The 14,342-nt window shown below is 53.9% G+C and overlaps 7 protein-coding genes across 7 annotated transcripts; 3 read left to right on the plus strand and 4 right to left on the minus strand.

Annotated features, from left to right (window-relative positions):
• Positions 1–659: 659 nt before the first annotated feature.
• On the plus strand, positions 660–2,189 carry PG997_000927 (SPFH domain/Band 7 family protein; the record flags this gene model as incomplete). Its single annotated transcript, XM_066805242.1, has 1 exon — positions 660–2,189. The coding sequence occupies one exon, from the start codon at positions 660–662 to the stop codon at positions 2,187–2,189; it is 1,530 nt and encodes a 509-aa protein (XP_066675015.1).
• Positions 2,190–3,351: 1,162 nt separating this feature from the next.
• On the minus strand, positions 3,352–4,566 carry PG997_000928 (uncharacterized protein; the record flags this gene model as incomplete). The annotated part of the gene is made up of 1 exon (XM_066805243.1): positions 3,352–4,566. One exon carries the CDS (start codon positions 4,564–4,566, stop codon positions 3,352–3,354), a length of 1,215 nt encoding a protein of 404 aa, XP_066675016.1.
• Positions 4,567–5,867: 1,301 nt separating this feature from the next.
• On the plus strand, positions 5,868–6,764 carry PG997_000929 (ARP2/3 complex 21 kDa subunit; the record flags this gene model as incomplete). The annotated part of the gene is made up of 4 exons (XM_066805244.1): positions 5,868–5,873; positions 6,013–6,066; positions 6,152–6,409; positions 6,585–6,764. The coding sequence occupies 4 exons, from the start codon at positions 5,868–5,870 to the stop codon at positions 6,762–6,764; spliced, it is 498 nt and encodes a 165-aa protein (XP_066675017.1).
• Positions 6,765–7,014: 250 nt separating this feature from the next.
• Positions 7,015–8,916, minus strand: PG997_000930 (uncharacterized protein; the record flags this gene model as incomplete). Its single annotated transcript, XM_066805245.1, has 2 exons — positions 7,015–8,764; positions 8,831–8,916. The coding sequence occupies 2 exons, from the start codon at positions 8,914–8,916 to the stop codon at positions 7,015–7,017; spliced, it is 1,836 nt and encodes a 611-aa protein (XP_066675018.1).
• A 484-nt stretch (positions 8,917–9,400) lies between these two features.
• On the minus strand, positions 9,401–10,543 carry PG997_000931 (uncharacterized protein; the record flags this gene model as incomplete). Its single annotated transcript, XM_066805246.1, has 1 exon — positions 9,401–10,543. One exon carries the CDS (start codon positions 10,541–10,543, stop codon positions 9,401–9,403), a length of 1,143 nt encoding a protein of 380 aa, XP_066675019.1.
• A 777-nt stretch (positions 10,544–11,320) lies between these two features.
• Positions 11,321–11,830, minus strand: PG997_000932 (uncharacterized protein; the record flags this gene model as incomplete). The annotated part of the gene is made up of 1 exon (XM_066805247.1): positions 11,321–11,830. The coding sequence occupies one exon, from the start codon at positions 11,828–11,830 to the stop codon at positions 11,321–11,323; it is 510 nt and encodes a 169-aa protein (XP_066675020.1).
• Positions 11,831–12,964: 1,134 nt separating this feature from the next.
• Positions 12,965–14,023, plus strand: PG997_000933 (uncharacterized protein; the record flags this gene model as incomplete). Its single annotated transcript, XM_066805248.1, has 3 exons — positions 12,965–13,069; positions 13,132–13,358; positions 13,423–14,023. The coding sequence occupies 3 exons, from the start codon at positions 12,965–12,967 to the stop codon at positions 14,021–14,023; spliced, it is 933 nt and encodes a 310-aa protein (XP_066675021.1).
• Positions 14,024–14,342: the final 319 nt, after the last annotated feature.

Genomic DNA, 14,342 nt, shown 5'->3' on the forward strand with positions numbered 1-14,342 from the left:
AATACTTCGGTCAATAGACAAGGTTGTTTATCAAAATGGCCTGTCTTGCAGCAGTTAGGCACATCATCGAGGGGGGCGCAATGGTTGGCTGGCCATGTTGGTGTTGGCGAGACGTTGAATATATAAGTCGGCTGCAATCCAGTCTCCTTTCAACATTCCAGCCAGAGCATATCGTAATATCAATCAATGGAATCCAGAGCCGTGACGAGAGCATCACGACAACAACTGATCGACCTAACATCAACACACATGTAGTCGGCCAGTGGCTACATACCTAGGTACTTAACCTAAGCAATTACATCACTTACAACCTGCTCTTTCCCGGTACTTTGTTCCACTACCGGCGTCGCCCTTTGTTTGCAGGAGAGCCAAGCCACTTTGCGACAACTGGGAGGCCGCAAACCTTCTCACAGTTGCCAAACTTCTTGTTCTTTCCCGAAGGCAAATAAACGTAAGTTGATTACTCCGTTGCAATCTCTTCTTGCTTACTAGCTACATGATTTATTTAAACCTACACTCTCCCCCGCTTCCGCGCAAACAAATATCTTCTAACAAGACCACAGTCCATACGTACCTGTCTCAGTGGAGTGCTGGTAATACTTGAAGCAGTGTCTTGCTATTCAACTATACCCGATCCAAAACGTCCATAATCCGTCAAGATGTCTTACAGAATCGCCGCCCCCGATGAGTACCTTGCCATTACTGGCATGGGTGTCTCCAACCTGCTCATCTCCAAAGCAGCCTGGGTTTGGCCCTTTCAGCGGTGCCGACGCTTCAGCGTCCAGCCCCACGACTATGCTATGAACTTGCAAGCCATGACCAAGGAGAAGCTCCAGTTCCTTCTCCCCGTCGTCTTCACCATTGGCCCCGACGTTAACCAGCGCGGCGCCAACGCCAAGGGGCACAAGAAAGCCGCTCCCCCAGCGGACAACCGTGATGGACATAACCCCATCCACGATGAGGACAAGGGTGACGCCTTGATGAAGTACGCCATGCTGCTTTCCGAGGCCGAGACCTCCGGCGACAAGAAGGCTCAGAACACCCATGGACTGGACCAGATCGTCAAAGGCATCATTGAGGGCGAGACGCGAGTCCTCGTCTCGAGCATGACCATGGAGGAAATCTTCACGGAACGCGAGGAGTTCAAGCGCCGCATCTTCCGCAACATCCAGGTGGAGCTGGACCAGTTCGGCCTCAAGATTTACAACGCCAACGTAAAAGAGCTCAAGGACGCCGTCGGCTCGAACTACTTTCAGTCGCTCTCCCAGAAGGCGCACGAAGGCGCGACCAACCAGGCTCGCATTGACGTTGCCGACGCCCAGCTCCGCGGTAACGTTGGCGAGGCCCAGCGCCACGGTCAGCAGGAGCGTGACATCGCCAAGATCAACGCCGAGACGGCGGTGGCCAAAACCGACCGAGACGTCGAGCGGGCTAACGCCCTCGCGAACCTTGAGACCAAGAAGACACTGCTCGACCGCGACGTCGAAATCTCCAAGATCGAAGCCACCCGCGCTACCCAGTCGCGCGACGAGGACCTGAAGCGCGAGGTCGAGGTCAAGCGTGCCGCTGCCGAGCTCGAGCGCCTCCGTGCCTCTGACGTCGTCAAAGCATCGATTCAACGCGAGTCTGCGCAGCAAGCCGCCGATGCCAAGGCATACCAGGTGACGGCCGACGCCAAGGCATCGTACGACAAGTCGGTGCGCACCACGGACGCAAACGCCTACAAGACCAGGACCGATGCCGAGGCTTGGTCGCACGCCGCTATCACCAACGCCGACGCGAAGCTGCAGAAAGAGCTCAAGGAGGCCGAAGGTATTGCCGCCAAGGCCGAGGCCTACGCGAAGATGGCGCACGCCTTTGGCGGACCCCAGGGCCTACTGTCGTACATGATGATCGAAAAGGGCACCTACGTGGAGCTGGCCAAGGCCAATGCCGATGCCATCCAAGGCCTCCAGCCCAAGATCAGCGTCTGGAACACGGGTTCCGAGGCTGGTGCTGGTGGCGACCCCGCGCAGAGGGATAGCGCCGCGACCATGCGTAACGTCTACCAGATGCTGCCGCCGCTCATGACCACCATCAACGAGCAGACGGGCATCACGCTGCCCGAGTGGCAATTTGGCCGCATGGCCGGCGAGATGACCAACGGTACTGGCAAGAACATCCAGGGCCCCAACGGGGAGAAGCACTAGATCTGTCACTCGCGGGAGATTAGCGTGCTCTCGATGCCGGGAATCCCTGTATCAGCAAGAGAGACGAAATAACGGGAGGAATCGTAACGGTGGACTACAACCAGGAACACAATCGTTTCTGACCTTCTTCTTTGTCTTCAACAACCACAATCACCGCAACAGCCCCTTAAGCAGACGACGCGTCTTCTTGAATTCCTCTCTGCCCCTCGTGGCCATTTACGCATTTACGCATATTAGGTGTTCGTGTTACCGGCCTCGTTTTGAGGGCTTCACGGGATTGAAGGCGTTGGTTGGCTCTCTGCCCTTTTTTTTTTTTTTTTTTTTTTTTTTTTTTTACATACCCCTATACCACTTTCTGCTTCTTATTACTGTAGTCACTAGTTATCATGATTCGATAGACATGTTTTATGAATGCGACACAGCAACTAAATATCACTGATTCCGTTTATGTGGTGACTGATGAGATTGGCAATCAGCATAGAATAAAATTGCAGCCGTGTGATCATGTTTTGTAAGCTCTTCTTTCGTTATTCATTCCCTCGTAGTACAGACTATCTAGAGTGAAGCTACAGCCGCAAGTCCGTAACTCGTGTCACCCCGACAAATGCCTCTCGAAACACCATGAAACGTATGTACGTTGAAAGTATTCTCGTCTTGGACCGGAGGAAAAGCCCGCTGGCTTCTTCCTTGCCAATCTCGAAATGGTGTTGCCTCTCTTTCCCTGTCGTCGTAATCCATGCCATTAATACCAATGTGAGTGCTAAAGCGATTATCAAAATAATGCCAATCGTGCTGCGTATCCACGCATACATCCTTTCGGTACCGACTCCGGTACAATGCTTCGCAGATCAAAACGCCAATGTTTTCTTTCGTTCGTAATAGCCCATTTGGAAAGTCCAGAATAAGCCGCGAGGCTCTTTGTCTGATCGATGCCCCTCCGTTTATCTTCTAGTTGGAAAAAATCAATAGATGATCCCCGTCCCTCATAATCTTTCGTTTTCTTCGTTTCCGGAATTCCTCGCAAACTCGCGCCAAGCCGCGCTGCGAGCCAATACCACCGCTGGCGTATCCTCAAGCTCACCACCACCTGTTTAACCCAAGTTTCAGCAACCAATTCCCTCAAAGCACGCAACTCTGCAAAGCAATCCAAACGTGCAATGGGCTATCGGACAACGCCAACCCTACCTTCCTCAATGCACCTCCTCTTCCCAATAGTACCGTCGCGACTCGACTCGCGGTCCTCGGAGAAGCTCGCGTTAAGAACCTCTGTCAGGACATCGCGTCTGCGCTTCGGCGACACTGACTCGGGAATAGGCGCAAGAGTCTCTTCTTCAAACATCTCCATATTATGTTCGTCGAAATGACCCGCAACCTCCCGACCGAGGACCTGCCCAAGTCGCTCCTTGAGACCCATGACAGGCCATATCGGAACGCGTGCGTAGTCAATCTTGATCTGCGCATCGCCCACTGGTGCCTTGTGCGGCTCGTGGAACATCATCAGTGAAGCAGCTGGAACTGTTGCCGTGTAGACAATGAAAGCATCGTCTTCCTCAGATGTTGTCATCAAGCGGACCTTGACGTCTCTGGCTGCGATATGCGCACCCCTTGGGCCATCTGCGTATGCTGACTGCTGGGCCATGGCGATGATGACGGCAACGAAATATTGGTCCTCATCCAGATTACTCGGTATCAGGTTCTTGGAGCGCAACATCTGCAGCCGGTGCACTGGGCCATTATATGATCGGTTAGGCCCTGGGGCTATGCGAAAGCAGTTTTTGCGAATATGGTCGAGATTGCTTCGGCTGACATATGCCAGTATTGGCGCGTCGCTAGCGACGTTGACGTGCATCGATGAAATCAACTGACTGGCCGATCGGTTTGATGCCCAAGTTGTTGCTGAATCAAACGACATGGCAGCATCCGGATGCCTCCAGAGAGCTTGACACCGGACAGCCTTAGGGTAGAAACGGTCTCCAAACCGCAAGTCCAACTCTGCGCACGTCTTAGGTTTCGAGAGATGGGTTGGGAAAAGGGTGGACATGACATTTCGAAGGGCGCGGTTCTTGGTGAGCATGTTGCGCGGCGTCTCGGTTGAAGTTAATGTATCCAAATCCCTGCCTAGGGCGACAATCGTGGGAGAAGTGCGCGGTGATCTTCGTGGTGAATGCGACGATGTAGGCGTCGGGGTCTTCTGGGACGGTAACTGCTGGAAGCGGCAGTTCAACAGCTTCGGGTGGAGATCGGTCCAGCATATGGGAAGCACGAAGAGGGAAGTGCCCTGGTAATCGTGAAGAACGTCCCAAAGCGAGCCGACTTCGGGAGTTGTGTGTTTTCTGCGCACCTTGCGCGACCGCTTCGTATCTATTATGGTGTTCATGGTGGTGACGGTTGCCATCTGTCCTGCTTCGTTCTGAGCTGCTAGAGTAGAACGAGGTGGGTATCTATGATTGTCAGGTCCTTGGACGGCAATAAATGACAAGCTTGGAGGATATACGACAAGCAAAAGAATGTAAGGATATACTTACTAGTCCTTCTTTGTGGCTATTGGAATCGTGATTGTGTAAAAAGCAACCAAGGTGGCCGCCTGATTGGGGAGATTGTGTTCAAGCACACCCCTTGTAGCTGCGACAATTGGAATGCTATGACGCGCTTGGACTGCAAGGGCCGAAGTTGACTCGCGCAGGGCGTACCAAGTTATGTATGTAGTGTTGACCGTTGAGTTGGTCTGTGGATAAAAAGAAGCTTAGAATGCGGGTTGAGATAAGATATCTTGGGGACTGGCGACCAAGACTTGATCGCGAATTGTGAGTGTGTAGGTGTTGGAATGCGACGAGTTCGAGACGCAGATCAACCAAGAGAGCGGTAAAACGAAACCAAAGAGAAAGACCTGGAGAAGGGTGGATGTGGGCGCGACGAGGGGCGGCCAAATATACACACAAAAGAGGGGCGTGTCGCTGCTGGCAGTCGATTCGCGCTAAATCGCCAGATCACGTTACAGCTTTTTCTCTCAATTTGAGAGGGTACGAAGGTACTTCGTACGTGTTAGGCTCCAGCCCGGGATGAGGGGGACGAGAAAGACGAGACGGTGACGGATCTTGACGGATGCGAGGAGCGAGAGACAGCCGGGAAGACAAATCAGTAGCTGGGCTGGTACACTCTGCCACATCCACCACCACGGAACGCGCGCATAAAACCGGCTTTTTGCTGTTAGCAGACCCATGACCAGAAGTTGGTGTGTCCGAATCTGACTGGCAGCGGCAAGCCCCATCCTCCCAGTTGACTGATGTGTGGCTGCCTAATGAAACTGCTGCAAGTCTTAGTCAGCAAGGTACATCCAGCAAGTACCTGCCGTGGCGGTGAGTCAGACTGCCAGACTGGCTGAGCCGGGAAATAGCCGAGCGTGCAAGTGACGTCTCTCACTAACAATTTCCCATCCCCGAACCGCTGCTGCTGTTAGGGGCCTGTGTCACTGTGTGGACCAGAACGTCAGCCTTGGCCAAGCAACATTCCTAGCAAGGAGCCCCTCCACTGGACGAGTAGCAGCCCCCCCCAGTAAGGCAAGGCAAGGCAGCACCAAGGAGCACTGAGCTCCATCACAGAGTACACCACGATACCTTCAACCGTAGCAATTGTACAGCTTGAGCCATCACCGACGATTTCGGTGACATCTCGCCCAAGATGCCGGTAAGTCTGCAACACTCACTACAGCTGTTTCCCAGTTTGCAGTCTCAATTACACCAACCACCCTCTCGTTACCGCCATTATGCAACCATCACCACTAGCAACCTCAACTAACTCCGCGCCCCCTGCCGGGCGTCCATAGGCCTACAACTCCATGTTCAACGAGGACCCCAACCCTCCGCGCCTGATCGGCAACGTGCCGCTGCTGCCACTGCGGACCAAGACGCGCGGGCCGGCCTACACGCTGCCCTTCCCCAACCCGCCGCTGGCCCCCCCACGAGTCCCCCGACCCGGACGCCGAGTCGTACGACATCCTGGACGAGGTCCTGTCGCTCTTCCGCGCCAACACCTTCTTCCGCAACTTCGAGATCCAGGGCCCCGCCGACCGCCTCCTCATCTACGGCATCCTCTATGTGAGTGAGTGCCTCGGCAAGATCCGCCCCCAGCACGGCGTCCGCGACGCCACCAAGGAGGTCTTCAACACGGCCCTCGACCTCAACTTTTCCATCCCTGGCGACCCGGGCTTCCCTCTGAACCAGGTGAGTTATATGGTCTTTTTCCTCGTAAGAGTCGATGTCTGTGTGTTGCTGTGCTGGAAGCTGTGGCCAGTCAGACTAGAAAAGGGGGAATATGGGGAAAAAGCAAATACGAGGCCGGAACATTGGGAAAAAGCAAATACGAGGCTAGAACATTGGGAAACTAACAACAAAACAGATGTACGAAGCCCCACGGGACCGACAGGACGCCGAACAACTGCGGCAATATCTCTCACAGGTGCGACAGGAGCTGGCCACCCGGTTATTAGCAAGAGTGTACGAAGAAGGCGGAGACGGAAAGCCGAGCAAGTGGTGGTTGAGCTTCACCAAGAGGAAGTTTATGGGAAAGAGCTTGTAGAGCGGCAGCAGCAGCGAATTCATGTTAGATTGCCAAGGCGTAAACCAAATCACAACAAACACCTCCCAGATGAAGGTCAACAATTCGTATTTTGTACAATGCTGGCAAGGCTCTATTAAGGGGTATCATGTTTGATGATCTATGTACAGATCAAAGCTAAGGTTTGGACGTCTCAGCCTGATCCCGTTCGCCTAATATAATGCCTCATCCAGTTCTGTTCCATTTCTTAGATCGATTCTATCGGCCGGATTTACCCTTCTTCGTCCTGCCTTTTCCTCTCGCCTCTACCCTGCCCTCTGCAGGCTTCACCCGCCAAGCCGTAAATATATAGCCCTCGGCGCCTCCCTTTACTTGTCATCAGGGGATGTGTCCGGCCTGGCAAGACTTGCCACTTGCGTACTCTGCTCGTCTGCATCGCGGCCCCGAGCACCAAAGAAGGGTTCAGAGGGAACTCGTCGGTGCCGGCCCACTGCTCCAGCTCTTCGGTGGTCTTGCCGATGGCTTCCTCCGGTGGGTCAGATATCCAGGCCGCCCGTCTTGCGACACTATAGCAATCCATCAGGGCGGTGAGTGGTTCCGGCGTCTGCGAGTAGATGGCGATAGGTGCGCCTCCGGCCAGGAGCGGCACGGCGTGCCGCATGATAGAGGTAGGATCCATGGTGCTGGCCACCACCAGGCCCGAGAAACCGCCGCCACGGGTGCGGTCGACCACGTGGCGGATACGGGCCCATCTGCGTCGCTTCCGGTGATAGTTGCCCCGGCGATTAGCCTTCCAGGTCTTCAGTTCGTCGGAACTGACGCTCGGTGGCTCGTTTGCGTAGGTCGAGTCAGCCAAGGGGTCCAGTAATTGTAACCAGGACAATGTCATCAGGTGCCGTGCCAGTGGGTGCGTCAGGCTCTGCGTTGGGTTCGTGTTGTCGAAGTCGTAGTAACGGAGGAAGCTGAGGTTAGGCTGGGAGTTATGGTGTAGAAGCGTCATTGTGTTGCAATTAGCATAGGGGACGGCCAAGTCGTCCTTGTGTCTCGGGTCTCCTGTCGGGTATTTGACGCGTTTCGTGACGATGTGTTCTTGGCCTGAGGCTTCGCCGCCCGAGGGTGGTTGGGTTTGCTCCGCTGGCTGAGCTTGTGGTTCACTTTCTCCCTCGCCTCCGGCGGGCTCTGGCTGGCTTTCTGAATCTCGTCGTCGCTTTTGTGGGGGGTTCACCTCTTCTTCATCCTTCTCGGGAGGATATAAAACGCCCATGCGCTCGGCCATAGCCGCCACAAGCAAGCCTCCCGTATCATCAACGACCAACCAACGGCCAGTCGAGTCTTCGGGTTTCGTGACGGTATTCGTGCCGTTCGCGGCCGCTTCCTGCTCTTCCTCATTTAGGCATCGCGACTCGCCGCCAAAGTGCACGTTTGCCCAGCATCCCAAGAGGCCAATCATCTCCTCGCGCAGGTCCATGATCTTGGCCGGGTCCTTCTCCTCCAGCAGCCAGTAGTCCAGCATCGACACGTCGAGGGGCAGCACGCAGAACCGGCGGATGTACTTCTTCGTCTTGAGCAGCTTGTACTTGGCGAGCGAGTACTCGGTCTTCTGGCTGATGGCCGAGTGGGACAGCATGAGCTTGGTGATGATGTCGCGGCCGGCGTCGGTGACGTCCTTCTTGAGCTCCTCGATCTGCTCCATGGTCAGGCTCTGGCGCGCCTCCGCGTCCAGCTCGGCGCGGTCCGTCTTGGCGACGACGGCGCCCGAGTCGGCGTCGACGAGCGCGTACTCGACGCCCGTCGGGATCGCATCCTCGGTGTCGTCGCCCTCGGGGCCGGGGCTGGCCGAGTCGGGGGACAGGAACGAGCTCGAGGACAGGATGTCGCTGTAAAGCTCCGAGGCGGGCACGATGCGCAGACGGTTGAAGGATTCGTTGTCCTTCTTGTCCTCCAATTCGTAGGTAATGTGGTAGGGTCGGTGGATAATCAAGTTGCTCGGAAAAGATCCATACTTGCCGAGGGAGATGGTCCTGAGGACAGAAGCAAGATCAGTCAGTGGTGGGGTGGGTAGCAATGGGAGTTTGAAGAAGTCTTACGTGTTTGGCGTGAGTTGGAGCACTCGCAGGTTCTCTGAGGGCAGCTTGATGGCCACCCAGGCGTTGGGTTCTACCAGCGAGTGCATTGTTGCGCTGGTCACCGAGATATCAGAACGGAGGTCTGTATGTCGAGATAGAAATTTCGTAAGTTCAAAAAAGATCGGCAGCAGGTACCTGCACAACTGAGATGCCCCACTCCTCCACAACGTGGGGTAACGGCAATAGTTCAAGTACAGCTGCATCTCTCTCCAACCAACACCGATTGATATTCCAAGTATACTTAGATCTTCATGTAACCTCTATGCTCCTAACTACAGCCTGCAAATATGATAATACACAGTGCATACTTGATCCCAATTACATGAGATGTTACAGTTTGTTATTCGTAAAGACCGGAAAGCACTGGCAGTTGTTGCTCTGACTCTCAGTGGCAACCCTACGAATGGAAATCTACATGTACCGAGGACTATGTACTTTGATGGCATTTCTCCAACTGCTGTACTCCCTAGCGCATGGCCTACAGAGTCGCGATCATTCCTTTATGATGATATACAGGGGCAGTCAAACCATTCAGTTACATGCGTAGAACTCATTCGGCCAGAAGACCGTTTGCCTGTTCTCAGCCTTTGCCCATCGAATCGACGTCTGGTTGACGCCGTCGCGCATTTCGCTCTTTGGCGTAAACCCCAGTTCCTTCCCCAATATCTCCAGCGCCCCAAGTACTTCGGAACTCGGGTCCCAAATCGCAATCTTCACCAGCAACCCTTCCCACGAAAGTGCCTCCTCCATCGCCCGGGACAGGAGCTGCACCAGTGCCTGCTTTGCCAAGTCGGTGTCTCCATACCCAGGCTTGACCCGCGCGATCTTCAGTTCCTTATTCCTCAGATCTTGATACCACAGTATCCAAGTATCAGCTTCCTCACATATAGCCCCCACGGCCTTGACCTCCCGACCTTCGCACCAAGTGAGACTTTGGAGCTTGGCCATCTCCTGGTACCACCCCAGCTGCTCTGGAATTGGCAAAGTAGTCACGAGGGACGTGTTCGGGGCAAGATCGTACGCCTCGACCTGGGAGCGTAGCTGCGCGATGTCGCGGCTGCAGAGGTCGGGCATTTCGTCCGGTCCGAACAGGCGGGTTGGCAACAACTGATTCTCCCCACGCTTGCGCTGTAACGCGTCTTGGCTCACGCCGGGCGGCAGCTCAAAGCTGACCTGCGGCGCGGGCAGCAATTCCCAGCCGAGCTTCACGTAGAAGGGGCCGACGGCGGTGTAGAGGGTTGTCACGGGCGCGGCGCCGGGCCCGTCCGCCCATTCCCCGACCTTGCGCATGAGGAACGAGGCGAGGCCGTGGCCGCGGTACTTGGCGTCGGTAGCGACCATGGCGATGTCGTAGCCGGTCCCCTGCCTTATACCCTGCTCGTCCCGGATGAGGACTTCACGACGGATTGTCCGCAGAGAGGATATAATCTCATTGGGCGCGTCTGCCTTATAGAGACACCAATGCCGGCACCCTTTCCCACGCAGGAGCGGCAGTTGTCCGAGCTGTTCTTCAGCAGCGACCCATTGATCTTCGGGGACCGACCGAACGAACGAGCGGCCTGCCTGTTTGAAGCATTCCACGCGCTGTTCCGGAGATGCTTCGCCGAAGACGGCCTCTATAGGTCCATCGTTGGGCGTAATGATGGTGGTGCGATCGTCCTGACTTGTCGTCATTTTCCTTCCTGATTTTCCAAGACCTTTCCAGGTACTTGAGTTAGCAAAACGTGAAAGAGCCAATCCCAGCTTCGTGAGATGCTGTGTACTTTTGGAATATTATTCAATATTGTTGCCTAGTAAAGGTACACGTGGGCGAATGCGTAAGCACGCGACTTTGGATTATAGCACGCATATACTGTTGGACCGGCCCGGCTAATCGTATGCATGAATAAACATGCGATCCAACGAAGCAGTCCGCGTTATATACGAATGTGCGGCAAGACTTTCGGCCGACGGATTGCACCCGCATGTCAGAGTCGTAGTCTACCGTTCTGTCGGGCTACTTACTTACATGTCAGGGTTCTAGACTCCACTCTCAAGCACCAGCTCGAGATTGGGGGTACGCTGACCCCGAAAGAGCAACAAGATGGAACCGCGACCTGGATTTATTCAGTTTGTCAAGGTTCCTATGAGAAACCAGCTCATAGTTCTGAGCTGCTTCGTCTTCTCTGTCAAACTGACAGACAGACAGTGCAAGCCGCAATCTCTGTCCTGTAAGTATGCAACGTGGAAACTCTCTGAGACGCATGTATTCTCCCGAGTTTACGTCTACCAAATGTGCCTTTTCATTGATGACTTCGCTCATTGCTCGCTATCTGCCATAAAACCGAGATATCTAAAATAGGTACGGCAGATTCAGGTGTAAGCCAACCAAGCACCATTATCCACGCTGATCATCCACGTTTCCTCCCGAGCTCTTTACAGCTCGCAAACAATCTCCAGCCTCACACTATCTCAATAGTGTCTCTCCATCTTGTCCAACTCCTCATTGCAACACTGGTCGGCAAGATGGTTTTGCTCTCGGGGGATCCATTGGTAGCTGAGCGACCCGAGCCTCCGGATACGGTGGTCCAGCCGTAACGCCTGCTCGATCAGGTCTCTACTGGCGACCTCGAGGCCGTCTACGTTTCGCCATCCGTTGCCTAGCCACGTCCAGAACCACGCCGTGAGGCAGTTGACGGCGTACTCCGAGTCCGAGTAAATGCGGATACGGGCTTTCGGGTATCCACGTAGCTGCGTGTAGCGCTCCAGAGCCCACTCCAGCGCCATGATGATAGCGGTCAGCTCGGCGCGCTGGTTCGTCGGTTCCGGGATTGTGTGGTGAAAGGAAGGGGGGAGAGCGCGGGTCCGGTAGACTTGGCGATAGCGCTGTTTCCAGACTGCAGCGGCGGCACCGATGACACGGTAAGCTTGGCCGTTGCGTCGGCAACCGCCGTCGACGTAGAAGTTCATCTTGTAGACCATGGTGATAGGGGGATTCTGCTACCGGATCACGAGATCTTGGCAATAGGCATTCGCTTGCGCTGAAATAACGAGTTAATCCACGTGGGATGAGATGGAGAACTCGTTTTTGTGACCTGGGATGGTGGTAGATGGTATGAAGATCCGAGGGGAATGGTTGTGCTGCCCACGGGTTGCAGGAGTCGAGATGTCCAGCTGGGTATGCGTTACTTTCTGGTAAATATTTCTTGGACGAGGAATGAGATGACTGCATGATTGGCAAGTACCGGCATATATAAGAGAAGTTGAGATCTCAGAAATTTCAAGTCTATTCTTTGCTCGTTTGCGACTTCGTTTGTGCCTGGTAACAGGATCAGGGGGCTGAATTATCTACGCAAAGCCCTAGCAACGGTTGGCTGCATGACCACACCGTCCACCTTAGTACTTAGACAGTCCCTTCCTTGCCTAGAGGTTCTCAAGGAATTCTTTTCCATTTGCGTACTCGAGCTGTACACCGCAGGTTACCCGTTTGTGTTGTGTCAAAAGGCTTTTAATGCTTTGAGTTGCTGCATATCCCTTGTCATCTATGCCTCGGGAGCCCCTGACAACAAAAGAAAACTTCACCAGGAAGATGATGATGTTGCCTAGAGCTATTTTCCAGCCACTTTGGGACGTAATTCAAGGTAGCATTTGTATATATTGAGCTAAAAAGGTGGTGCGGGTTATATCAAGGATAGGGGGTCGTCCCCCAATTGTGCTTACCGGTTTCAGATGCATTCAAAAGAGCCTAACTGAAAATGCTCAAGGAAGCATTTTGATTCCGGTCATATAAGTATACTCAATCACTCATTTAACTAATCCCCGTAGGTAGGTTCAAGTGGCTGGGTATGTTATCATAGTCAAGGCCTCCTTACCAATATTGCTTACAACGCCGGAATCAATTTGCAGCCGCTATTTCCAATTTCCAGTCCAGTCATGATGATGGTGCGACTGATATGAGCACAAATTCAGGGACAACTGAGCGGGACGGTATTTATATATGACCTTGAACTCTGCTGCAGATAGAAGAGCAGAAACAAAGGTCAGACATTCTATTCATCCCTTATAGCACACCAGAGATACCAACTCGCAATCCATCCCGGGTTATACATCACTACCATGACTGTCATTGCAGTTGCTGGAGGCAATGGCAAGCTAGGACTTGCCGTCGTCGAGGCCTTGGTTGCTACAGGTGAGCACCAAGTTATCATACTGACTCGAGATGTAAGCCTGTCTTTTACTCTAAGCCTGAGCTGGGTCGAATTCTGACATAAACTCTACACCAGGCCAGTAATATGGAATCAAAGGCTGGTGTCCAGCTCATCGCTGTCAACTACGATAACGTGAGGGAGCTCACCTCAGTGCTCGAGGTAAATGGGATCGAGACGGTCATCTGCACGATCAACCCGATTAGCAGCTTTGAACCCGAGTTGAATCTCATCCAGGCCGCTGAAAGGTCGAGCTGTACCAAACGATTCATTCCCAGCGCTTGGGGAAACAAGCTCACAAACGAGTATGCCGTCAACTCCCCACTACTTGACACCCTTTGAGCGACGAGAAATAACTGTAGAGTCTAGGGCGTGTTCTTACTTCTACCTTGCTCCGGGCAAACTCTCGGTGCTCACGGCACTCGACGCCACCTCTCTCGAGTGGACGGCGGTCCACACCGGCGTGTTCATGGACCATTGGCTGATGCCTAAGATCAAGTCGTACATGCCCCCAATGACGTTCGCCATCGACATACCCCACAGAGCGGCCGCCATCCCAGGATCCGGAAACGTGCCAGTAGTCTTCACCTACACCTTCGACATTGCACGCTATGTCGCCCGGCTCGTCGGGCTGCCCCAATGGGACAGAGACTCCTTCGTCGTCGGCGACAAGGTGACGTGGAACGAGTTTTTGGGCTTCGCCGAGGAGGCGACGGGAGCCAAGTTCACGGTCGTCTTCGATTCCATGGAGAAGCTGAAGTATGGTCGTGTTTCGGAGCTACCGGGCCACAAGGAGATGATGCATGGGTCTCCGCTGGAAGACAAGCTGCATGTCGCCTGGTCGGGGGCTGGCCGCTTGTGCGAAGACGGAGGGTTTGATTTTGAGGCCAGTCCTTTGCTGCATGAGTCTTTCCTGGAAACTAAGCCACGTAAGGTGAGGGAGTCACTCCTGGAAGCTTGGAGATATTGAAGTGGTTGGCTAGTGAGCTCGGTAGGCAAACTATCCGCGGTCTGTCTGGGCTATATTGGCGGCTTTCACGGACCTTGCATACAGTCTTTCCTGTTCACAAAAATCTACTCTCCCTCCCGGTCGCGGCCTAACTTGTTTCCAGGATGGGAGTGCGAATTAACCTTAATCAAGTCGGTCATTTGAAGTGAGTGCTCAGGCGTGCCTACTTCATAGGTAATCAATTAACCTAAGGGGGTGGGGTCGGATACAAACTGCATCCGAGCCATCTACGCCTTTGTCAGAACCTCCATGACTTACTTTAAACACTGACAAATCGAAC

Source organism: Apiospora hydei (genome assembly GCF_038363865.1).
Source record: "Apiospora hydei strain CBS 114990 chromosome Unknown utg000002l_segment0_segment0, whole genome shotgun sequence".
In the NCBI taxonomy this organism is placed as follows: domain Eukaryota; kingdom Fungi; phylum Ascomycota; class Sordariomycetes; order Amphisphaeriales; family Apiosporaceae; genus Apiospora; species Apiospora hydei.